At 37.7% G+C, this 26262-nt stretch overlaps 1 protein-coding gene and 1 pseudogene across 5 annotated transcripts in view; both read left to right on the top strand.

The window, feature by feature from the left end:
• The window catches only part of ADGRG7 (adhesion G protein-coupled receptor G7), a 144895-nt gene that overhangs the window by 44148 nt on the left and 74485 nt on the right, over nt 1–26262 (top strand). For 3 of the 5 annotated variants that reach the window (XM_058295996.1, XM_058295995.2, XM_058295998.2), the window contains exons 3-8: nt 7773–7877; nt 11333–11445; nt 13861–14010; nt 15281–15378; nt 18837–18973; nt 19090–19188. In XM_058295996.1, the coding sequence (XP_058151979.1) occupies nt 7773–7877; nt 11333–11445; nt 13861–14010; nt 15281–15378; nt 18837–18973; nt 19090–19188 (702 nt within the window). Of the gene's footprint in view, nt 1–7772; nt 7878–9316; nt 10300–11332; nt 11446–13860; nt 14011–15280; nt 15379–18836; nt 18974–19089; nt 19189–26262 lie in introns of those variants that run through there. The other 2 variants (XM_058295999.1, XM_058295997.2) reach the window with 2 other exon arrangements.
• LOC139438893 (endoribonuclease Dicer pseudogene) lies at nt 515–1666 on the top strand (annotated as a pseudogene).

Below are 26262 nucleotides of genomic sequence, written 5' to 3'. Positions count from 1 at the left end.
AGCGTAGAAGCGAAGACTATCAGAAAGGGTAATCAAATGGGTAAAAAGACAGACAAAAACAAGCTAATGTATAAAAGCCACAGGATAAAATGTTTGAAGTAAGTAATGCCAGTACAGTAATAACACTGAATAGCAATGAATTAAACTTCCCATTCAAAAGACATAGGGGACAATGGTGATGAGGTGACCACAAGTGGGAGGAAATGGCAGTGGTGGCAGCACCAGGAGGCTGGGCTGTGATGCTCACACTGGAGTGGATCTGATGGTTCTTGAAGACCCGTGACACCTTGTGTTGTGGGTTATGTAGATTATGAAATAATATAGATCGGAAAACTGAACAAGCTCAGAATCAGCATTTTGAGAGCAGAAAAGTAGGCATGCTGTGATTTTCCAATAAATTGCTATCACAATGTCAAAATGCAGTTCAGACAACAGCAACATGGAGATCTCCAACATTAAAACATAAGCTGTGCTAGAACAAAAATACAATGAAAGAAATGTTGGATGAATAAAAAACCCTGCTTTGCAACCCCTCAGCATGGCAGGGCTGCAGCTCATGACCCCAGCTTCCTCACCATTGGGTCCTTTCTTTGAACTGCCATGGCAACAAGAAGCAATTCATGATAACATTTATATGCCAAGAAAATATCAGGTTGTACTGCTTGAAGTAGCTCTGGATCATAATGCCATAGTCTGTTTAAATACTGGCTCAGGGAAGATATTTATTGCAGTACTGCTCACTAAAAAGCTGTCCTATCAGATTGGGGAGACTTCAGCAGAAATGGAAAAAGGATAGTTTTCTTGATCAATTCTGCAGACCAGATTGCTCAAAAAGTGTCAGCTGTCAGAACTCATTCAGATCTCAAGGTTGGGGAACACTCAGATCTAGAAGTAAATGCATCTTGGACAAAAGAGAAATGGAGCAAAGAGTTTACTGAACACCAGGATCTGGATATGATGTGTTATGTCAACTTGCATGTTTTGAAAAATGTTTACTGATCACTATCAGACTTTAACATTTTGGTGTTTGATGAGTGTCGTCTTGAAATCCTAAGCCACCCTTTTTGAGAAATTATGAAGCCTTGTGAAAATAGTCTATCATGCCCTCACATTTTGGGACTAATTGGTTCCATGTTAAATGGAAAATTAAGCCCAGAGGAATTGGAAGGAAGACTCAGCAACTAGAGAAACTTTTAAAGAGTAATGTTGAAACTGCAACTGACTTGGTGGTTTTAGACAGTTATGCACTCCTGATGGACTTGGTGCTAATGAAGCTAGTCATAACTGCTCTTAAGCTGTTGGTATCTTTCATAGTGCTTTGCTGATAGTACCTGCTTACATGAACAAAAGTTTGTTAAATGGACTTTGTTAGACCAAGAATTCTTTAAAAGAATAGTTTCTAGTGAGTGCAAGAATCTAACCTTCTCTCAGAGAGTAACAGAAGGAGATGTTTCTGTTTTAAAGGTTATATTAGAAGTGGCAGCCCTTCCTATTTGCTGTTGTTGACAAAAACTGAGAACTTTGACAGAAAATTTGCATTCTTTTCTGTCAGTATGTGTGCTTTGTTATTCTGATGTTAATGCCCTATATTAATAGAACATTAATTTATTTAGAGAATCCAGTATTTTACAATATACTTTAAAATAATAGGAACCACCCCATTGAACAGAAAAATAGATTAAGAAAAATGTGCTATTTATGATTTTTTATGTTTGTCTCCTTTTGTTATTTTGAAATTCATTAACATACATCCCTCAATTCTCCACAACCTTTATGGTTTGGTTAAGTTGGTGTAATGGAGCCTATAAATTAGTAGGAAATGGGTTTTAAAATAAATGTAACTACATTCAATATATATCAAAATATCATTATATCCTTATTAGATATAATCACAAATGAGGCTCAAGTTTATGAAGTGGTAATCCATAGGACAGTTAACATAAAGAAGACTGATTTCTCAGGGGAATGGAATTGAATACGGGCTCCATCAGTTGTGAGCTTTGTGGCTCTGAGTGAGTCACTTATTGTCCCTGAACCTGTAAAAATGGGTCTGACAGTGGTTTCATGGTATTCTTTAGATGATCAATTGCATTGACATACAGGAAACATTCTCCAATATGCCTGGCATTTAACAGAAATTTGGTGAAAGTCATCCTGTAGATAGAGAAGAAAAGGTAATGTTTCCAATCCGTTGAACTTGTATACTCAAGGGCCATGTGGAATACAGATCTGGTGACTCCTTTTACTTTCCTGAGCCACGTCTCTCCATGGTGTTGAAATAAAAGACTATGCTTTTTTCTTTTATATGACTTGAATTAGAATGGTAGGCCTATACAACTTGAAGTTTTCAGGAGAAGTGACGCTATTAAAATATTTAAGTACAACTGATGAGTAGTCTGTTAGATTTGGAGTTTACTTAGTTCTCCAAACATGCTTCTGTACTGAATTATTCTTTAAGAATGTCCTTTGCTTCATTAGCCTCCTGTTCCGCAAATTCATTTGCTTTATGGTTTTGAGAAACATTAGTTAGAACTTGAGTGTTTAGTATGAGATAAATATTAAAGTTAAGTTTCTCAGAAACTTAATCAAATAATGTAAAATTGCAGGTACAGGAAGTCCTGATGTATTTGCAAGGATCATGGAAGCTCTTTTTGTTTGTTTGTTTCAGACTCTGTTTATTCTGATTTAATTTTAAAAACCTATATAAAATAATAATAATCAAAAGACATAGGCTGACAGAATGAATAAGAAAACATGAACTATTCATATGCTGTTTGCTGGAGACTGAGCTTAGACCCAAGAGTGCAAATATACTGAGGTGAAAGGTGGAATAAGATATTTCATGCAAATAGTAACCAAAAGAGAGTAGGAGTAGCTAAATTGGTGTCAGACAAAATAGACCTCAAATGCAAGAAAAGTGATGAGATGCAAAAGGCCATTATGAATTAATAAAAGGGACAATCCCCCAGGAAGTAATAACAGTCATAAATATCTAAGCATCTAACTAGGATGAACCAAAATACATGAGGCAAACTCTAGCAAAACTGAAAAGAGAAATAGATGTCTCTACAATAATAGTTGCAGAGTTCAGCATTCCACTGACATAAATACATAGAACAACTAGAAAGATGATCAACAAGGAATCAGAGAACTTGAACAATGTGATAAGTGAGCTGGAGCTTACGACATAAACAAAATATTGCACCCCAAATCAGTAGGTTATATTTTCTTCTCAAGTGCTCATGGATCTTTCTCCAGGACAGACCACATTTTTGGCCACAGCACAGCTCTCAAAAAATTCAAGATTGAAATTATATAAAGCACCTTCACTGACCATAATGGAATGAAGCTGAAAATCAGTAATAGGTGGGAAAGGGAAAAATTTGCAAATATATGGAGGCTAAACAACACACTCTTAAACAATCAGTGGGCCAAAGAAGAAATTGCAAGAGAGATGAGTAGATATCAAGAGACAAATGAAAACAAGAACACAACATATCAAAACATATGGAGTACAGTGAATCTAGTACTGAGAGGGAAATTTATAGCCCTAAATATCTATACTAAAAAAGAAGAGATAAGTAAAATAAAAGGTCTAATTGAAAATTGAAGGAGTTAAAAAAAGAACAAGCAAATCCCAAAGTAAGCAGAAAGAAAGAAAAAATAAAGATAAGAAGAGAAATAAATGAAATTGAGAACAAAAAAATTTAAAAACCAACAAAAATAAAAGCCAGTTCTTTGAGAAAATCAAGAAAATTGACAAAGCCTTAGCAAGACAAAGGAAAAAAATAGAAAAGATGCAAATAAATTAAATCAGGAATGAAGGGTGGGGACATTACAACTGATCATACAGAAATAAAAAGAAACATAAAAGAATATTATGAGAAACTATATGCCAACAAATTAGGCAATTAGATGAAATGGACAAATTCCTAGAAACACACAAACAACATATATTGACTCTGCAAGAAATACAGGGACTCACAAACAAAACACAAACAAAAAGATTGAATCAGTCATCAAAAATCTTCCAAAAAAGAAAAACTCATGACTAGATGGATTCACAGGTGAATTCTACCAAAAATTTTGAGAAGAATTAATACCAATCCTGTTTAAACTCTTCCAAAAAGTTGAAAAGAAAGGAAAATTACCCAACACATTTTATGAAGCCAACATCATCCTAATACCAAAGCCAGAAAAGATAATACAAGAAAAGAAAATTGCAGACCAATCTCTCTATTGAACATAGATGCAAAAATTCTCAACAAAATACTTGCAAATTGAATCCAATAGCATATAAAAACAATAATACATCACAACCAAGTGGATTTTATTCATGGTATGTAAGGGTGATTCAACATAAGAAAATCAATTAATGTAACACACAGCATTAAAAAATCAAAGGAAAAAAACCACATGATCATCTCAATTGGTACAGAAAATGCTTTGGCAAAATCCAGCATCCAAGCATTTCTTGGTCAAAATGCTTCAAAAGATATCTACAGAAGCATTGCTATGTGTTGAGGAACACTCCTCAACATAATAAAGGGCATATATGAAAATCCCATAGCCAACACTGTACTAAATGAGAGAGATTGAAAGTTTTCCATCTAGATGATAAACCAAGACAAGGATGCCCCCTGACACCAATATTATTCAACATTGTACTAGAAGTTATAGCTAGGGCAATTAGACAAGAAAAAGAAGTAAAATGTGTCCAAGTAAGAAAGCAGAAAAGAAAACTCACTATTCACAGATGACAAGATCCTATATATATATAAAATCTTGAAATATCTACAACAAAGCTACTTGAGCTAATAAATGAGTTCAGCAAAGTGGCTGGATACAAGATCAACACATGAAAATCAGTAGCTGTTCTATAGACTAGCAACAAAAACCATCCCTCAAATATCTAGGAATTATTTTATCCAGGAATGTAAAGGGTCTGTATTCAGAAAATTACAAAACACTGCTAAAAGAAATCAAAGAAGACCCAAACAAATAGAAGTATATTCCATGTTCATGGATTGAAAGACTAAACATCATGAAGATGTCAATTCTACCCAAATTGATTTATAGATTCAATACAATAACAATAAAAATTCCAACAGCCTCCTTTACAGAAATAGAAAAGGCAGTTGCTAAATTTGTTTGGAAGGGAAAGTGAACCTGAATAGGCAAAAACATACTTAAAAAGAATAGCGATGTGGGAGGACTCTCACTGCCTAGCTTTGCAGCATATTACAAAGCTACAGTGGCTTAAAAAGCATGTTATTGGCATAAAGATTGACACACTGCTCAATGGAATCAAACAGAGTTCAGAAATAGACCCTCAAGTCTATGGTCAGCTGATTTTCAATAAGTCTACTGTATCCACTTTTCTGGGACAGAACAGTCTCTTCAATATGTTGTTGTGGGAGAACTGGATATCCATAACCAAAAAAAGTGAAAGAGGACCTCTATCTCATTTCCTATATGAGAGTGAACTAAAAATGGATCAAATATCTAAAAATAAAAGCCTGGAACATAACATTCCTAGAAGATAACATAGGGAAACATCTACAAGACCAGGTCTCTTTAACCTTACTCCTAAAGCAGGAGCAACAAAAGAAAAGATAGATGAATGGGACCTCCTCAAAATTAAACACTTTGCACCTCAAAAGACTTTGTGAAGAAGGTAAAAAGTCAGTCTGCTCAATAGGGTAAATATCTGGAAATTACACATCTGACAAGGGTCTAATACTGATGAAATATTAAGAAATCCTACAACTCAACAATAAAAAGACAAATGACCTGATTAAAAAATGGGGGAAAAAACTTGAATAGACAGTTTTCTAAAGAAGAAATGCAAATGGAAAAAAAAAAACATGAAAAAATACTCAGCATTTCACACCTTCTAGGATGGCCACTATCAACAAAACAGAAAACAGGTGTTGGAGAGGATGTGGAGATATAGGAATGCTTATTCACTACCAGTGAGAATGTAGAATGTTACAGCCACTGCGAAAGTCTATTTGATGGTTTCTAAGGAAGTTAGATATTGATTTACCATGCGACCAGGCAATACTGCTCCTACGTATATACCCAGAAGAACTAAGAGTAGTGGCAGTTATCTGCACACCAATGTTCATAATTACATTATTCACAATTGCCAAAAGTTGGAAACAACCCAGGTGTCCATCAACTGATGAATGGATAAACAAACTGTGGCATATACACACAATGGAAAATTACTCAGCCGTAAGAAGAAATGAAGTATATGAGAATGTGGAAGAACCTGGAGGACATTATGTTGAGTAAAGCAATCCAGGAACAAAAAAAAAAATATTGTATGACTTTGCTATTATAAAATAAATAAAAAGAGCAAACTCATAGAGTTAATAACTAGAATATATGTCACCAGACAAAAGAATGTGGTTAAAGAATGGAAAGCTGAGATTTAATCTGTGCAGAATTGGTAAAAAGTTGTTTGTAAGTGTCTGGAAATGAATAGCACTGGTGAAAGAACATAGGATTTGTAATTAGTAGCATTAACATATGGATATGATAGTGGTTTGTTTTTTGTTTTTTGTTGTTCTTGTTGTTGTTGTTTTGATTAATCAAAATGCTGTAATAATAATTGAAGTGATGACTGCACAACTCAGTGATGATACCAAATGCTATTGATTGTGCACTTCAGATAAATTGTATGGTTTATGAAAAACAAAAAAATACTGGGTGGGTTGGGGAAAATACATCAAATATAATATATAAACTGTAGTTAGTAGTAATACTTTGACAATAGTCTTCCATAATTTGTTACAAAGTTTCACAACAATGCAAAGTGTTTGTTGTGGGGTGATATATGAGAGCCCTGTGTGATGTAATACATCTTTGTTTTGTAAGCTCAGAACATTTACTATACACTTTTTGTTTATGTATATTCATGTATAAATTATATACTTGAATAAATTGTTTTTAAAATGAAAAAAGAAAAAAAAGATACATATTCCTAACAAAGTATATATTTACATGAATTTTTTTCTTTTCTTCATTTTCCTTGAGAGTTATTATTAAATTAGTGGTTTGACTTCAATCAATGATGTCTTAGAATCAAGGTTCAAAGCCACTTCTTCACCTGAGGTATGCTTCCCAGCATATACTTCGTGCTGCATGCTTAGGATCCAGAACCCTAGAATCCCACCTCCTTTCATTTCCTATATTTTTACCAACCAGTATATTCCACACACCCCATGACTGGCATCTTTTTTTTAACCCACATCCTCATGCTGACCTTTGCCAGTGTAGGCCCTATATTATTAATTCTTTGGATCCCAACTAATCTGGTATACTCTCCTTGCTGATGTGCTAGTGCTTATATCCCACCTGTACTCAGTTATATCTTGTGGCCTTTTAAAAAAAAATTTCATCCCCCCTCCACATCCCTAGATGGCTCCCTTATATGTCTGCTCTTCTTCCTCAGGAGGCACTAGGAGCTGAACCCGTAATCTCCCAAGTGGGAGGCAGGCACCCAATTGCTTAGCCATATCTGCTCTCCTGGTATGTCCTCTCTATTAGAATACTGCTATCTAACCTACTAGTGAGGCTTATGACTGTAATCTTAACCAGAGAGGAAGATATGGAAGTTCCTGGTAGACCAGTGAGTCAGAGAGCCCTTTTATCTCTCATTAAAAATGTTAACTTTTATCTGGTTTGAAATTTGGAAAAAATCATACATTTATTTTTAAATCTATACATCAATGATGAATAAATTTTTTTTATTTCCATTACAGCTAATTTCTGTGAAAAGAGTACCTATGGGGATTTAACTTTTGGCAGAATTGCAGTGGGCAGACATGGGCAATCTGTACAAACATGTGCAGAGAACACTCCCAATGGTATGTGTTTTTCAAACATCTCCTCTATATGCGCATAAGAATCCCTGTGCTGGGTCATACCTTTGGTCCCTTCAACTATCAGCTCCCTGAAAGAGGTATTAATAATGAAAGGTTTTATAAAAGACCTTGGCTCCCTTCCATGAAGCAAATATTTAAATTTAAGGTGTTAATCACATAATCCTAATTTTCCTCAAAAACATTAATCAAGATCAGTTGTTTGTTACTTCCTCTTAATCTTTCTAGAATTGATTCACTTTTCCAGTTTATTCTATTTCCTGGAATTTGATCGGGTTAACTTCTGCTCTTTGAGTTATATCATTTGTCTTAATTTTAAAAGTTAGCTTAGACTATAGACGTACAATGTATCTGCTCTCAGACTTCTCTTTCCAGGTCAAGATGCACAGTTAAGTCGACCCATATATGGTAATTCTTCATCTCCTTGGTAATTTTTGTTGTTATTCTTGAACGTTCTCTAGCTTCATCATACTTTTCTTCAAGCATCCAACATAAAGTTTACATAGAGGTATTCCACATGTAAATGAAAAAATAATATTTTCTATTTTTCATGTGTGACATGATGATATTCAGCATTTTCATGACTTATGTGATTTCAGTATCACATTGGGCAATACCTTCTTGAAATAGCCTTTAACCTTTCCTGACACTTAAATTCCACTATTCCATATTCCTTTAACTAAATGTTTTACCTACTTTTTGTTTACATTACTTTGATTTGCCCAATCAGCCCACCTCTCACATTTTCTTGCAGGTGATCCCGCATTTCTGCAGAACTGAATACCTCAAGAATACAAACAATTCCAGATCATTTATGAAAATGCTGGAGATGAGTCCCATGGGAGAATTTCACATTTAATTTAGATAGTCATATTTGTGAATAATTGGTGTATTTGTAACATCTAATTAGGCATTGCAATTCAATAGGACTCTTCTTCACCTTTCAGGTGTTACCCTAATTTGAATAGCAAAGGAAAAGTCAACATATAATTCAGTATCTAGTAGGACTTTTCATATGGTCTCTGGTGTCTCAATAGAGAGTTCCCCATCATATCCAAATAAAAACCATTATATCTCTAGTTGCTGGGAAGAAAATCTTCCTTTCTGACACCAAAGGAAGGAAATAAGTCCACTGGTTTTTTGAATTCCAGATTTTTAAAAATCAAGACTAGTGTAATCTACCTAAAACTTTTTTTACATTTTATTTTTATTTTTAATAAAGATAGTTAATACAAATACATAGTTTTCAGAATCAAAGAGTTGTAAAATCCTTCTAAGGAAAAATAAATGATATTCCTATTTTCTATTAGAATAAAATTTATTTTTGAGTGAATGTTTGAGACAAGAGCTGTGCCAGATATTTCATATCCCTAACAGGAAACTGACTCAGAGCCCAAGCGATCTCTTTTTTTTTTTTTTTTGGCTTTTTTTTTTAATTGTCTTTTTTTCTTTTAAGTAAATAGATCACACAAAATGTTACATTAAAAAACATAAGAGCTTTCCATATAACCTACTCCCCACCCTATCCCCATTCCACCCACATCAACATCCCCTTTCATCACTGAGGCATATGCATTGCATTTGGTGAATACACACTGGAGCACTGCCACACCATATCGACCACAGTTTACATTATAGTTCACACTTTCCCCCAGTCCATACAATGGGTTATAGCAAGATAAACAATGTCCTGCATCTGTCCCTGCAATATCATTCAGGACAACTCCAAGTCCTGAAAATGCCCCATATCACACCTCTTCCTCCCTCTCTCTGCTCTCAGCAACTCCTGTGGCCACCATCTCTACATCGATATACAATTTCTTCAATTGCTAGAGTCACAACAATTCTATAGTAGAATACCAGCAAGTCCATTCCAATCCATATTATATTCCTCCATCTTGTAGAACCTGGGATGGCGATGTCCACTCCACCTCTAAATCAAGAGGGGGCTTAGATCCCACATGACTGATGGGTGCTATTCTCCTGCTTGCAGTTGTAGACATTCTCAGTTCCCTAGTATGGTGGTTAACCACTCTCACCATCCTGTCAGATGACCTGGGTACATCCAACAAACCGGAGAGTGGGTGTTGCAACTCTCATAAGGCTCAGATCCCAGCTGGCACATGGACAGTCTAGAGATTCAAGTCTCCTGAGCATACACAAACCCATACACCAATCACAGTTTCAATAAAAGTGACAGAAGAGGCATGTGTAGAGAGGTCACATCTGAGTCCAACTCCATCACAATCAGGAGCACAAATTCCAAAGTAGGGTCCATGGGCAAGGCAATGAACTCCAGAGCCATCTGTCATGACCATAGAACTTGTGTGTCTCCATAGCCCTCAGGAGCACCAGTACCTGGGGTTCTATCTACATTGGCTGTCTCTGGGATCCTGCTGAGACATGTGTAAGCACAACCCCTCTGGTGACCTCCCAACCCATTTTGAAGTCTCTCAGCTTTATAAACTCATCTGTCTTCACCATTTCCCCCTTTTATTCAAGGTCTTTTTCTAGTTGCATCACCAGCTGGTGATGGTAGTAATTCCTTGGCAGCAGGGAGGCTCATTCCTGGGAGTCATGCCCCATGCTGAGTTTGGCTTAGAGAGTGGCCATATTTGAGCAACATGGAGACTCTCAGGAGGTAACTCTTAGGCACCCTGCAGTTCTAGGCCTAGTTGAAATTTCAAGCACACAGACTCATAAGCATATTTATCAATATCAAGGACCCATCATGGACCATCCTTCTTCACTGGTTTCTGTCCTTGCACTTGGGGGATTGTTGCTGTTCCATTGAATGTGACAGAGCTCCTCAGGATGGGACCTCAGCACTCCCTCAGTTGTCATGTGTAACTATCCACTATGACAATACCCAACAATCATCTGAACATATCTATATACACTATATGCATACCCTGGAGAAGTCCTTCCCGCTAAAACATTTCTGTAATATTTGTTTGGTTCACTTATCTATTATTGCATAACAAATTACCCCAAATTTAGTGGCTTAAAACAGCAATGATTTACATTTCTCATAGGTATGTTAGTTGACTGGGAAACCTGGGCTGGGCTGTAAGATCCTAGATGACTTTATTGATGTGTGTGGGGCCTTGGTTCTGGCTGTTGGCTGGAGCACCTTAGTTGTCCTCTTATCCTTAGAGGTTAGATCTGCTTTCTTACATGGAGATTTCAGCACTCCAAGGAGGTAAGTCAGAAGCCTCAAGGTTTCTGTAGGCCTAGGCTTTTGAACTCACATGCCATTTCTTCCACATGGTAGTGGTCAAAGCAAATCACAAGACCGGCCCTGATTCAGGGACTGGAGAAATAGATTCTGCCGCTTAATGGGGGGAGAAGTGAAGCCATATTACAAAGGAATGTGTATAAGAACAAGCTGTTATTGTGGTCTCTTTGCAAACACTATCTTTTTCCCCCTTTTATTAAAGCGGGCTTTCCCAAGGCAACACGGCAATGCAACATCAGTGAATCCGGAGAGATCGAATTACAAAATGTGACAATAGGGAATTGCAGTGCAACTCTGACAATGTTGGAAAATGAGGTATGCCATATTGCCCATATGATGGGCAATTAGAAAAAGTGCAGAGTCTGTGTCATCTTATGGTTAAATCAATGCTTTCAAAATTCTCAAATTAGAAATAACAAAACCTGGTAATATTCTTTTTTTTAAACTTGATATCTATTTGTGAAAAAGGGATATTTAGGCTTGCTTGGGTTATTTTAGCAAATGATAATCCATAGCACATTTTAAATTGCCTTATCTTTGTAGACCAGAGAAGTCTTGATTGAATAGGATCCCTGATATTTGGAACCAAAAAGAAGGTTTTATGATGGTGTACTGGGTCAGAATGAAGAGAAAAAAAATTATTGCCAAAGACTCTATGGAAAGGAAACTCCAGACCCTGGTGCTGATCTCAGGATTTTATCCATGAGTAGATGAAATAGGCAGTACATCTGACTAGATATGATTCCCCATGCAGATTGAATGAGTCTCACCAATGACACACTGAAATGTATGGAAGAGCTAACACCTGAGGGCAAGCAAGGGGCATTAGAGGAAACACATCTTTATGCAGGTCCTACTATGTACCGAGCAGGTTACATACATTAGCTCATTTAGATACTATTTTGTGAATTAGATATTATTCCCATATTATAGATAATTATAGCTAATAAGAGTTACTAATTATTGAGCATTGCTTCTGTGCCAAAAACTGTGCTAAGCATTTTATATATGTTACTGTTGTATCATACTTAATTCTTATAACAACCATATAGATAGGTATTCATGTACACATTTTATTGATGTACTGATGTTCAAAACCTGTGGCTCGAAGAAGTAAAGTATTTTGCCCAATGAGCCACAATCAGGAAATGAAGGAGCGCCTCTTGATTTCAAAGTTCACATTCTTGTCAATGTATCACACTGGCTCCCCAATCACAAATGAGGACTGGGGGTGGCTGCCATCCACACAGGTGGGGTTGGGGACAGGTGGGAGTAGGTAGGCTGCAGGCTCTGGAGTCAGAAAACCAGGTTCATTTCCAAGCTATTTGAACTTTGGGCAAACTCCTAAACCCTTCGAATCTTTCTAATATGTAAAACAAGACTGAGAGTGCTCAAGTCACAATGCTGTTTTGTGTATTAAATGTGATAAAAGCAGATTGCAAAGTGCTTGTAGCAGGCACCTGACTTTTGAATGAGAGTTATTCCTTTCTGTCTATGATGGGCTAATGTTTCAGATTCTTCTTCAAGTGTAAAGAACTGGTAAACTTGGCTTGATTTTTGAAATAATGCTGCCACCTAGTGAGAACTGAGCCACACACATTGACACCTAGCTCTACTAGGCAGTATAGATTAACGTGTACCAGCCTCACAACACAGAGAGCCACGGGCCCAACTGGCGCCTGGAAACTTGTCTAAGGCAGTGCTTCCCAAACTATCTGTGCTGCAGATCCAGCTTTAAAAATAGGCAATCCATTGCAGGCCAGGGTTTTGTAAAATACAATAAAAATGGATTACTAGATATGAAATGATTAGAATAAGTAAATTCACCAAGTTAGAAAGGAGAATACAGACAATCGGGGCAGGGGTGGGGGCAGAGAATGGGGAGTTAAAGCTTAATTGGTACAGAATTTCTGTTTGGGGTGATGGTAATGGATAGTGGTGATGGTAGCACAATATTGGGAAAATAATGAACACCACTGAATTATGTATTTGAACGTGGTTAAAAGGGGAAATTATAGGTTGCATATATGTCACTAGAATAAAAGATAGAAAAAACCTATAGGATTATATAACAGAAACATTAAATCCTAATGTAAGTATGGATTATAGTTAATAGTAAGATTATAATTATATTCTTTTATCAATTGTAACAAAGGTACTGTACTAATGCAAATTGTTATTAATAGGGAAAACTGTGTGTGTAAGGGGAGGTGTATAGGATCTTTCTTTTCTGCATGATTTTTACAGTAAACTTTCAACTTCTTTAAATAAACAAAAGGAATGAATTACTAGAAAAGTGAAATGAAAAAAGACATAATGCAAACCTGATTTTAAATTATTAGAGTCAACAGGATAAATTTCCTACGTCAAATTGCTATATAAGTTTCTGAATGCTTACTCTCAATTTCTGCATTAGTCTTCTTATGGATCCTGTAGCAGGTAATGAACTGACATTGGCCCATGGACCACATTTTGAGTAGCATTGATCTCTTTAATTGGTACAATAGCCTGTTACAGTTAATTACTCCTGGCAGACAGTAAAGACTGGGAAAACCCCTGGCCTGCATGTGCTTTGCTTTGTAATCAAGGAAAGAAGAAGACATTTGGAAAACCAAGTTAATGTGATGCTCTAGAGATTGAAACTCAGATCATTTCCAGCTTATTCATCAGCAGTTGCTTACAAAGTATTTTGACATAGTTGTATAAAACTACAGTTTTTGTTTTTAACAGATAAAGAACAAGTCATATTTAAGTTATGTGAATATTTCTTCGGACGCCCAGGTTTTAACATCTAATGCCAATAAATTAACGTCTGAGAACATCTCTTCTGCTTCTATAGTAGTTGGACAGATCTTCTCATCCAGAAATGCTACAGCTAAGGTAAAATTCATAACATTAAAAAAACAACAACAACAAAAAAAGACAGAGACCCCAAATCTACCACTTTTTCCATGATACAGAATTTGGCATGGTTTGGGTTGTTTAAAACAGTTGTGAGGAGCACTCTTTCTGAGAGATGCACAAAGGAAATAAAAGGATTCTTAGTCCAAATATTCTCCTTTAGGATAGTTACAAAGAATATGATCATGTTAAATCTTCCAGAAAATCCTGGAAGGAACAAGTCTATTCACCTTATTGATATTTTTACAAATTGCATTTGACTTCATCAATTCTATTCTCTTCCCGGTAACTAGTATTCCCAGAAACTGAGTTTGAAACAGGTTGCCTTAAACTGTGATTCATTTCTGATGAGGATATTTGCATTTTTGTCTTGGCTTCCTGAAAACTTTAAGCCTAGTTTACATTCCAAATATTATATATCCTGCTGAACACTGATTCCTGAGGACTAGGACGATATTCAACTTTTACCCATTAGTATACCTGGAATACTAGTCAAGCTTGGCTAAAACCCTCCAGTACAGACTGATGCAGTGTTTAGCCATTGAATAGCATCATGGCCCGAATATATCTACTGCTTTCTTCCTTCCCCTTTAAATGTCTTATCTCAGAAAATTATTTTATGCTCCCATAGGTCCTTTGAAAGGTGGGCTTCAAAGTCCAAGTTAAACAGAATGGAATTGAAAGAGAAAACCATCAACCTCCAAATGTGGAATTTATGGAAGGATTAGCTAATAAAGACAGAAGGGCAGCAATACTGAAAAGGAGGGCAGTTAAACAGTAACCAAAGATGAGGAGCTCCACTCTCTGGCATGCTCTTAATTTTTGATTGTGGGGAAAACTAGAAATCATTTCTTAAGTAATAAAATTATACTAATTGCTGTGGGCTGCAGTGTTTTAACAATCAGGGCCCTGTACTCTTCTGCTTTTGTACCCAGGCATCTGCTTTTGTGCTTTTGGGGGTGTGGGGAGTTCTCAGTCAAAGACCTTGCTAGGAGGTCCAATTTAGAGACCCACATCTCCTATATGACTGCCTCAGTTTATATTTTTACTTTGCCTCATTTCAATTCTCTCTGCTTCTTTATATAGATAAACACTGAACATTTAAAAAAAAATACTTGCTTCTAGATTATCATACCAAAGGCACCTCTTATTACCATAATAATTCATTAAAATTTATTCATAATTACTCATAGTGAAGATGATGTATGGTATATGTCTTCCTTGATTATTAATGCCTTCTTCTTGATAGGCAAAAGAAATTGCTGTAGTAACAGTGAGTCAACTTCTAGATGCCAGTGAAGATGTTTTCCGAGAAGCGGCCGCAAATGCTAATGATACCTTTGAAAAGTAAGCAAAATTTGATTTGGATGAAAACTTAATGAAAAGAAAAGCACTAATAGAAATTAAATATTTCTTTCATGTATGTACCAACTAGCTGATTCCTCTAGAATGCAGACAAAAGCCTCCGTTTTCCACGTGAGCTTCAGTTACTAGATACAGTGGTGTATGTTAACCTCTTCTCCAGGGGTGACCTTGGCCTGGGAATAGTGAATAACTTGGATGCTTTAGATTAGGACTGTTTTCCTAGCCTTAGTTTGGCATTGTCAAGGGGCAACTTTCATGCACAACATGGAATTATTCCAACTCCTTTCTTAATGTACAGAGCTGCAGAGAATAGCAAAGCTTTGTAGGACACTCTGCCTTCCCAATCCATTTCTCCACTCTCTATCTAAGGCCCTGGTGTATTTTTTTTTTTTTAAGTAAAACTTCTCTTTCTACCTTTTACCCCTCATTGACATATTGGACAATATGCATCTTTTTTTTTTAATTTTTATTTTTTCAAAGATACCTAGATTATATAAATTTTATATTAAAAATATAGGGGATTCCCACATACTCTACTCCCCACATTTCCCACACTTTCCCACATTAACAACATCCCTCATTAATATGGAACATTCATTGTAATTGATGAACACATTTTGGAGCATCACCACTAAGTATGGATTACAGTTTACATTGTAGTTACACTCTCTGCCGCACAATTTTGTAAGTTATGACAAGATATATAATGGCCTGTATATGTTATTCAGGACAATTCCCAAGTCCCCAAATGCTCCCATATTACAACTCTGGTGTATTTTGATTAAGCTTTCTTTAGCTTTCCCACGACAACTCTGAAGAAAAAAAAAAAAGAATCTAACTCTATTCGCTTTCTGTCTTCTTAACTCTTATGTTCTGATTTTTTCTTTTCTCTCTCTTTCATATTACATAGCCTAATGATTTGTAACTTGCTTTTGTTACTTAATATTACTATGTAAACATCTTTTTAAATATAAATACATATATGTCTGCATTGTTATTTTAAATTACTGCATATTACGAATGAACTTTTATTTAAAGAGCTCCCTGCAGCTGGACATTTAGATTACTTCACGTTTTAAAATATTATAAATAATGAACTTTCCTGTACATATTCTTTGTTCGCTTGAACCATTATTTCATTAGGAGAAAGTACTCCTGGAGGTAGTTCTCTGGCTTTCTAATTATTACAAGTATCTATTTAGTGTTGAGCCCTCAAAGTAGAGAAAGCCCAACAGCACAAATGAGAGACAGCATTCAAAAAATTATAATTCTGAGAGATAGTGGAAGAGGTTGTGTAAGAACTTCTACTGGTTTAGTTTGTGACTCCAAATTTTCATAGGAATCTGGGCCCCTTTTCCCATTTTTCTTGAAGTAGGAGAAGGAAGTGGCCATAGAGTTCAACATCTACGGTCAGTGAACATGGAGGCCCAGCACTAACACGGACTGCTTCAGAGCTGTAGTCACTGGGCTCAGAGAGTCTTGCCAGAGTGGATGGTTTTGGTGAGAAATCTGAAAAAAGAGATGTGGGATTCAACTGAGAAAGTCACAGATCACCATGTAGATGGGAACAGTGTCCTAAAAAAAAGCAATTGCAAAATTTACTGGTTTAAGACCAAGGAAAGCAAAAATAATCCTGTGTGAGGTTTTGTTAAATATCCAAATGATTGCAAAGGAGATGGTTGAAGGATAAACGAAGCTTTAAAATAGAACACATTAGAATATGAGATCATATAAACACACTTAATCCCCCCTTCTGCACACTCTGAATTTCTAGCCTACTTATTTTTTCTAATCATGGATATCAGTTTACTGTCCTCCATGTGATATTGGCATTAACTCTTGTGAACTCAGAACCACATCCCTCTAGATTCAAGATTAGGTCACCAATTCCTTAGCTTATTTCAGGAGAATACTTTCAATAAACTGCCAAGAGAAGCCGTCTCAAATTGTCATAATAAAATTCTCTCTCATCCATTCTCTTTTTCTAAATGGAGAGAAGGCAGAATGTTGAAATGCGCCAAGCTCTGGAGCCATGGGCAAGGTTTCTGCTGGTGAGGATATGCTAGTATAATCAATGAGCCTAGGACTTCATTTCTACACTTTGAACATTGGCGGCAAAGATTGATTCATAACCTGGGAAATTTGCTGTCACATTCAGGCTCATAATTGCCCTTGTTTACCTAAACTGGTAATGCAAAACTGCTTTCTGGGAGGGGATGGGACTCAAGCTATTGAAAGCCTGCCTCCCATGTGGGTTTGGTTCCTGGTGACTTCTAGAAAAAATAGACCAAAAAAAAAAAAAAAGAAAAGCCGAACAACAAACAAACATACAACAAGCAAAACAACCAAAGAAACCAACTCAGGGAAGCCGATGTGGTTCAGTGGTTGAGCACTGGCTTCCCATATACGAGGTCCAGGGTTCAACTCCTGGTACCTAAACAAACAACTGCTTCCCTAACACTGACCACCTTGCACATTTACCTTTCACATTTCTGTTCGTATTTCTTTCCAGCCAACTTTCTCAGTTACAAGGGACTAATTCAAGTTACCTCTACTAGACAGTGATTTATTGTAAGGCGGCATATGGGATCTCATGGGAACCCAAGAACAGGAACACAATATGGTTGGGCCTTATGGACCTTGGAGCAGGGAGATAGATGGCTGTGGATTTAGAGCAGCTTTGGGGATCTCAGTAGAGCTTGTGGAGCTTCCCTCCAGGATAATATGTGGTCAGCATCCTGTGAAATATCTAGGGGTATTCAAAAAGGAGCTCCCTCAGGCATTCACAGACCAAAGGAAAGGTGTGCTAGATACATGCAGGACTCTTCCATGGTCACAGCCACTTGTAAAGGGTTGCTTTACTCATGGCCCCTGCTAAGGTCCTATATTGTATCATATGATTCTTCCCTATTAAGGCCATAACTGATTGGATTAGGATGGATCTCTGCCCCAAGGAAGCCAGTTTAGCAGCTGGCTATCACTCTGTTACACATACTAGAAGAAGCAATCAGATTACTCTGAAAAGAATTTTCTAGCTAGTATGGGAATTTTATCAGGAAAACCAAGGTTTAGAAAGGGTCAGAGAAGTCATTATGGTATGAACAGGATTAACTTATGAGAAAGAAGAGCTGACAAGAAGAGACACACATGCTTATTGAGTCATGTTAATTATAGAGACAATAACCTATTTTTGAGATCTTCCTTTCTATAAATCAGATATTATGCCTGTGGTTTACATCTATTATCACAGTTAAACCTCAAAAAAATCCTTTTGCGGTAAGTGCCAACATTATCCCCTTTTACATTAAAGAATCTGAAGTTCATTTTATGAAGTAATTTGAATAATTAGAGATATGAAGTAATTAGAAATAGTTACTTAATGGCAAAGCTAGGATTTGAATCCACTTCTGTTTGACTCCTATGTAATTTATTCTATGCAGACTGATTCAGAACATGGAGGCTTATTCCTTGACTTTGGGTAATAAGTCAGTGGTGGAACGTAATATAGCAGTACAGACTGTAAACTTATCTTCACAGAGCGCTACATCTGAAAGTATTCGCTTCTCAGTGGAGAAAGGTGAGTCGTTTGTCTTGTGTGCTTATGATAGTAGAGTACATTCTGCTACCAATCAGGAGTAATGTTATATTCATGAAAATGTAGACTTTTAAAATGTTACTTTTTCCTTCTCATAGGAGCTCTAAATTTTGATTCAGTAAGTGTAAATAGAAATGAAAGCACCCTTGAACCAGGTAACCACACTGAACTACAGATTGTGCTCAATATTAATGAAGGTAGGTTTCAACCCTTGTTAAATTAAAAAATGCACTCAAATTTATGGACTTAATAACTTAAAATCCTCTCATGGAAGAAAAAATGTTTATTAAGTTCTATCCTAAATAATTTTTGTTTGAGTATGTTTGAGCTCTGACATGTTACATTCATCTCAACTCTACTACTCCAAATCATAAAAATGATTTCTTTTTTCTTTTTGAACTAGAACTTTAAAGGGTGGCAGAATTGAAATGCTCAAGCCGTGGACAAATCTGTTTTCCCAGAAAAATCTTGCAAAGACATTCTGCTTTATATTTATACATATAAAAAATATTCCACAAGCTTTGTATTGTATCTGTCCATATTTATTAGTGGCATGATGCTCACAGGCTGGGACTTACCCTGTGGACCTGTCCTTGGAACATTTTGTGTAATTAGCACAGTTATTATTAGTAGTACCAATTTTCAGTGTGTCTCCTCTAATTTGGTGCCCACCATGGGCATCCTATCATCTTACACATGACCCTTTGGAAGTTTTTATGCCTCACTTAAAATGATTATACTTTTCAAAATCTAAAAAAAAAAATTAAAAGATTGAGGATTATGACAATAATAACATGCAAATTGAACATACACATTTTATTTTCCTTCTCTTCCCAAATCAACATCAATGTCAGAAAGTATATATTTTAGAAAGAATAAATTCATAATGCACAGAAAAAGAAGAAAGGATATTACTTGTGGATCTGGCATGTTGTGGAATTGTGCTCCTATTTCCTTTTGGCCATGTGCTTTGTGAGGGTAAAGATGAAGTCTTTCTTTCTTCTTTTCTTTACTTCATGCATATCAAAAAGTATAGAAAATAATATAAGCAGCACCTATGTGCCCACCAACAAGGGAAACTAATGTCGATATTTTGCCATATTTGCTTTGGACCTCTTTAAAAAATAAGATATTATGACTGTATCTGAAGCCCACTTAGATAGCCTTAGAAGCTCTATGCCTTCCCATTGCTTCTTCCCAGAAGTTATTAATACATTTTTCTAAAATTGGTGTTTATCCCATTCATGGTTGTTTTTGAACTTTTCTTTTATATTTATGTATCCAGAAATGAAATATCCTATTGTTGGGAATATTATAAATATTTACAAAACTGATATCATACATAGCACTTTTTTATTTGAGAAGGTGTAGGTTTAAAAAAAAATGAAGAAAATACAGACTTCCCATGTAACCTACCTGTTATTAACTCCTTGCATTAGTATGGTATGTTTGTTAAAATCAATGAAAGAAAATTATTATATTATTACAATTGTGTAATTAACCGTGGTTAGGGAAGAAAACAAAGGTATTTGCTTTATGTACAAATATACTCATAACAAAACATGGAAGAAATGTGTATAACAATTATAGTCCTCATTTCTATAATTGGTCATGTGGTCATAGCTCATATTTATAACTATCTTCCTTCGCTACTCATTCCATATTCCCTTTACCCATAGTAAGCAACTCAGCTGGCTGTACTTTTTTGCTTTGTGGGATGACCCAAACCTTCACTCCTGAAGTTTCTGAGCAGTAGGTAATCCTGCCTGGATTGGTTATTGCAGTTTCCCATTTACTTTAATCACAGGTCATTGTAGTACTAACATAACGGACACCCTAGGAGATCCCCTGTATTCTAGGAAAACTCTTCTTTACCTCTATTGTGTGGTTGCAGCCATATTTCTCCTTGATAGTTGGGATCAGTTACCCCAGCCAACAAAGTAATTCCTTCTTTGCCTGCTGATTCAGACGCATGAGAAGCCAAAAGGCCAGGTGGTAGTCAACTTCCAGTTCAGTAGAATTTTCCTAGTGGATCACTAGGAGTAATAGTGAGTGGCACTACTCCCATTTCCACCCCTTGATTCCTAGACACATGAGTCCTGACTATTGGAGAAATAGAACCATAGCATAGACTCTGATTTAGAGCATACATAGTCTCCTGGAGAATATTGTCCCAGCCCTGCAGGGCATTGCCTCCTAGTTGGTGCAGCAATTGAAACTGAGTCTTCAGAAGGCCATTCTGCCATTCTCTCAATCCATCTCTTCAGGATGATTGGAACATGGTAAGACCGATGAATTCCATCAGCATGTGCCCTTCATTTGCTGTGAAGGGGTTCCTTGATTAGACAAAATGCTGTGTGGTATACTATAACAGCAGAGTAGACATTCCATAAGTCCATGGATGGTAGTTTTGTCAGAAGCATTGCATGCAGGGAAGGCAAACCCAAATCCAAAGAATTTGTTTATTCCAGTTAGAAAAAATCACTGCCCCTTCCATGATGAAAGTGGTCAAATGTAATCAACTTGCTACCACACAGCAGGCTGATCACCTTGGGAGAGGCACCATATTTGGGGACTCAGTGTGGGTCTTGGGTCTTTGCTGTGGTAGATTGGGCACTGCTCAGCAGTGGCTGTATCCAGGTTGGTCTTAGTGAGGAGAAGTCCATGTTGCTGGGCCCATACATAACTTCCACCACTTCCATCATGGCCATTTTGTTCATGAGCCCATTGGGTAATGACAGGAATTGCTGGAGAAGGAGGCTGAGTTCTAGCCACAGAGTAAGTCATCTTATCCACTTGATTATTAAAATCTTCCTTTGCCGAAGGCATCCTCTGGTGAGCATTCATGTGGGACACAAATAACTTCATGCTTTTTGCCCACTCAGAAAGGACTATTCACATACCTCTTCCCCAGACCTCTTTGTCACTAATTTCCCAATCATAATCTTTCCAAGTCCCTGACCATCCAGTCAAACCATTGGTAACAGCCCATGAATCCGTATCCGTATACAAATGTACCGCTGGCCATTTATCCTTCCAAGCAAAATGATTAGCCAGGTGTACTGTTCAAAGTTCTGCCCACTGGGAGGATTTGCCCTCACTATCCTTCAGGGATGTCCCAGAAAAGGGCTGCTATTGACATCACTTTCAATGTACCTGCAAATCATGCAGAACTATCTATAAACTAGGACTGAGTTTTCTCTTCCTCAGTCAACTGATTGCAAGGACTCCCAAAGAGGCCACAGCTATAGGCTGTGAAAGCAAAGGTTATGTGGCAGGAATAGGGACCATGGACATTAGGGCCATTTCCTCATGTAACCTTAAGTACCTTTTCAAGCCCTATCTCATATATAACACTTCCATTTTATGAAGGAACGCTGCTATGCACATCCAACTTCGTGGCTTGGCAGGTCAGACAACATCTAGCTTATGACAGGCGATTCATGTCTCCTGGTAACTTGGTGGCCCATGGTTGAGCATTCTGTCTATTCAGGCCCAGTAGCAAGCCAAAAAATTTTTCTCAAAAGGAGACTAGTTATCTGCAGAGGATGACAAGGTTTTTCCCCCAAATCTGAAGGATGTGCATTGTGATTCTCCTATAGGGCCTGCCAAAAACTCCAGATAGCATCTCTTTTTGCCATTGACACTTCTAGCACCATTGTATCTGCTGAATCACGTGGACTAAGTGGCAGTGCAGCTTGCACAACAGGCTGAACCTGTTGCAGAGCCCCCCACTCCTTATGGTCCCCACACAAAACTAGCAGGTTTTCAGGTCACTTTGTGAATGGGCTGGAGTAACACACCCAAATGAGGAGTATATTGTCTCCAAAATCTGAAGAGGCCAACTAGCCATGTACCTCTTTTTTGGTTGAAGGAAGGGATCAGATGTAACAGTTTATACTTCACCTTAGAAGGGATAGCTCAACTTGCCCCACAACACTGGACACCTAGAAAATTTACTGAGGTGGTGTTGGAATCCTCTCCCATCCTCTGACACACAAATGCATTACATAAGTCTAGAGTAGTTGCACTTCTAGCTCATTAGGTCCAATCAATATGATATCGTTAATATTATGGACCAGTGTGATATCTTGTGGGAGGGAGAGGCAATTAAGCATCCTACAGACTTGATTATGACATAGGACTTGAGAGTTGATATACCCATGAAGTAAGACAGTAAAGGTTGGCCTTGCCAGCTGAAAGCAAATTGTTTCTGGTGGTCTTTACTACAAGCAATTGAGAACAAAGCGTTTGCCAGATAAATAGCTACATACCAAGTACCAGGGGATGTGTTGATTTGCTTAAGCAATGATACTTCTTCTGGAACAGCATCTGCAACAGCAGTTGCAGTCATCACCTGGTTAAGTTTATGATAATCCACTGTTTTCTGCACAGGCCAAATAGGAGAGTTAATTGGGGAAGGGATGAAAATCACCACCCCTGCATCCTTCAAGTCCTTGATGGTGGTACTAATCTCTGCAATCCCTCCAGGTATCCAGTATTGCTTTTGATTTACTATTTTGCTAGATAGGAGAAGTTCTAGTAACTTCTACTTGGCCTTTCCTACTGTGGTAGTTTGTTTTGTGGACCCCAGAAAATCATGTTCTTAAATTGGTCCATTACTGTGGGTGTTGGAGCCTTTGATTGGATTGGTTTCAGTTGAGACTAATTTGACTGGATTCCTTCAATAGGGTATAGCCCAGGTTGGGTCTTGGTTCTCTTGCTGGAGTCCTTTATAAATGAGGGAAAGGAGACCACAGAAATGGAGAGAAATGTCCAGAAGTGAGAGAGAAAGCTCTGGGAGCCAGAAGCTGAAATCAGTGGAATACAGAAGCTGAGAAGGAGCAACTGAAGGCAGAAACTGAAAGCAACAAGACCAGAAAAGAGGGCGAGATGGGCAGATGCCACCATGTGCCTGATCATCCAGAGCTACAACTCAGGGAGAAAGCATCTCTTGATGATGCCTTGATTTGGACACTTTCATGGTCTCAGAACTCTAAGCTTAGAAGTTAATAAATACCTGTTGTAAAAGTCAACCCATTTCTGATTTATTGCCTTGGCAATAGTTTTAGCAAACTAAAACACCTACCAAAAGAGCCCTCACTCCATGAATCAGGAGCCAATCTTGGAATTTTGCCAGTTGTTGAGTATGGGACTGGGGAACCATTGGACCCACTGTGAGATGAACATGAGCTTAAACTTCATTGATCATCTGACCTCCAATAGTCCCTAATCTGAATAGTGGGCCACAGTGATATTTTGGGTCTCCTAGAATTAATGTCACTTCTGAGCCAGTGTCTAATAATCCCAAAATCTCTGATCATTTCAATTTCCCCAATGCACAGATACCTTGGTAAAAGGCCACAGGTCTCTTTGGTGAAGGCAGGTAGGAAGAATAATAGTATAAATATGAGGAGTGTAACAGAGTCATTGCCCATGGTGACCCGACGTTCCCTTCATTCAAGGAGCTCTGGATCTGTAATCTGTCTCAAGTCTGGAAATTGAGTAAAGAGATGTGATGCTGTTTTTGTAATTCAAATTAGACTTTTGTTCACTTGACCTTAAATTCTTCTGCTTATGCAGATGAAGGATGAATTTAGTAGACTGCCCATCTATTTTACTTCTAGGCACCCATCATTTACTAGCTTGAGGTGAGGAGCCCCCGCTTCTCTAGACAGGGGGCTCGGGGTGGGGAGGCGCAGGCGTGAGAGGACGCACAGTGACTCGAAGGACAACTGCGGAGACGAGGCGGATGGCGCAGTTCTACTTTATTGAGGAAGTACAAGCAGTTTTATAGAGTATGAAGAGAGGGGATTGGTGGAGGGTGATTGGGTTCTGATAGGCTAGATTAGCTGTTGTTACCTTATAAGGGCATAGAAGCAGAACTCGTCTACTAGGCTGGTCAGTAGTTACTAGGGAGAGCTTAAATTTGAGAGGGCTGAGCTGGATAGCTCGCTGATAGGTGGAAGAGAGCAGGCGTGTCTTTACGAGGTAGGAGGCCCTGAGATTGGCCCAGACGGAGGTGGTGTGAGGGGGCTTGCGTGAGTTTCCCCTGCGGGGAGGCGTAGGTGCATACCTCGTCCCGAGGGGCCAACCAAGGGAGGCGTATTTCATGCGTCAGACCTCAGAGGCGGCCAGTTCTGAGAGCCAAACTTTTGCATGCTTGCCCTCAATTCCCCCTTTGTTTTCTTTTAAGGCTAGGGTGGAGATAGCCAGAACTCGCTGGTTCTGCTTTAACGCAATTAGGGAGGTAAAAGCATGCAAAAGTTTGGCTCTCACTAGCTAATACCAAAGGTCTCTGCAAGTCAGACTATTTTGATTGCTGCTTTGAGTGTCCTATTCACTAAGGTAGCTATACCCACGCTGTCTTTGGCAATTAAGAGCTGTCACTTGACTTCTGCCAACCTGGGATCTGAGCATTCACATTGTGTTTAAGGATCCAAGTTCAGTGATATAATTTCCCATAGTAATATCTGAACTATAGCTCCTCAGGAAAGATGGAGTTATTCTTATAAATTTATTCCTCACAGTCCTGATAAAAATTGGCCCTCTAGAAATTCCTGTGGTTGGAGAGCTGGTCTTATAGAATAAATCCACTCTTAACATTTCAATCTCTCTAAGATTTTGATTCTCCTCATCTACATTTTGCCTTGACAGTTCTGGCATTCTGACCTCTGGTAATATAGGCAACCTTTGGTCCATGCTTCAGCCAACCACCTGAACAAACTGCTAGAGCTCTTACTAACCCCTCAAGCTACAGTATTGTATCCAGAATCTCTGCTTAGTGGGCCCATATCAATAAATTCATCCTGATCAAATTTTATATTCCTTCCTTTAATATTCCATGCCCATAATATCCATTCCCACACATATTCCTCTGATTTCTGTCTATATAAAATGGAAAAATCATGTAGTTCTTTTGGAATATAGTGTGCCTCCTCATGGGTCACACTTTATACTTTACCTTTTGGGACATGTTGGGACTTCAGGCTAATTATATATCTGGAAGAAAAGAGGGATCGTGGAGATGGCATGAGAAGAATTAGAAGTGTCTTGCAAACCATCACCTTGGTGCATTCTATTGCAATTTCATTTGGTGAAACAGGAATAACTCTTCAAATGGAGGAGTGAGGGCAGTTTGCTGAGGAGAGGTGGTTACAGATTTATCAGTCACAGCATGGTTAATCTCTTCAGGTGGAGGCTGGATGTCAGAATCCTCAGTGCGGACTGTAGGTCAGGAGGCTGGTTTTTGAGGGCAGACTATTACAGAT

The sequence above is a fragment of the Dasypus novemcinctus genome, chromosome 4 (assembly GCF_030445035.2).
Source record: "Dasypus novemcinctus isolate mDasNov1 chromosome 4, mDasNov1.1.hap2, whole genome shotgun sequence".
Taxonomy (NCBI): Eukaryota; Metazoa; Chordata; class Mammalia; order Cingulata; family Dasypodidae; genus Dasypus; species Dasypus novemcinctus.
Note: the sequence above shows the minus strand (reverse complement) of the source record. Positions and strands in the feature narration are given on the sequence as shown.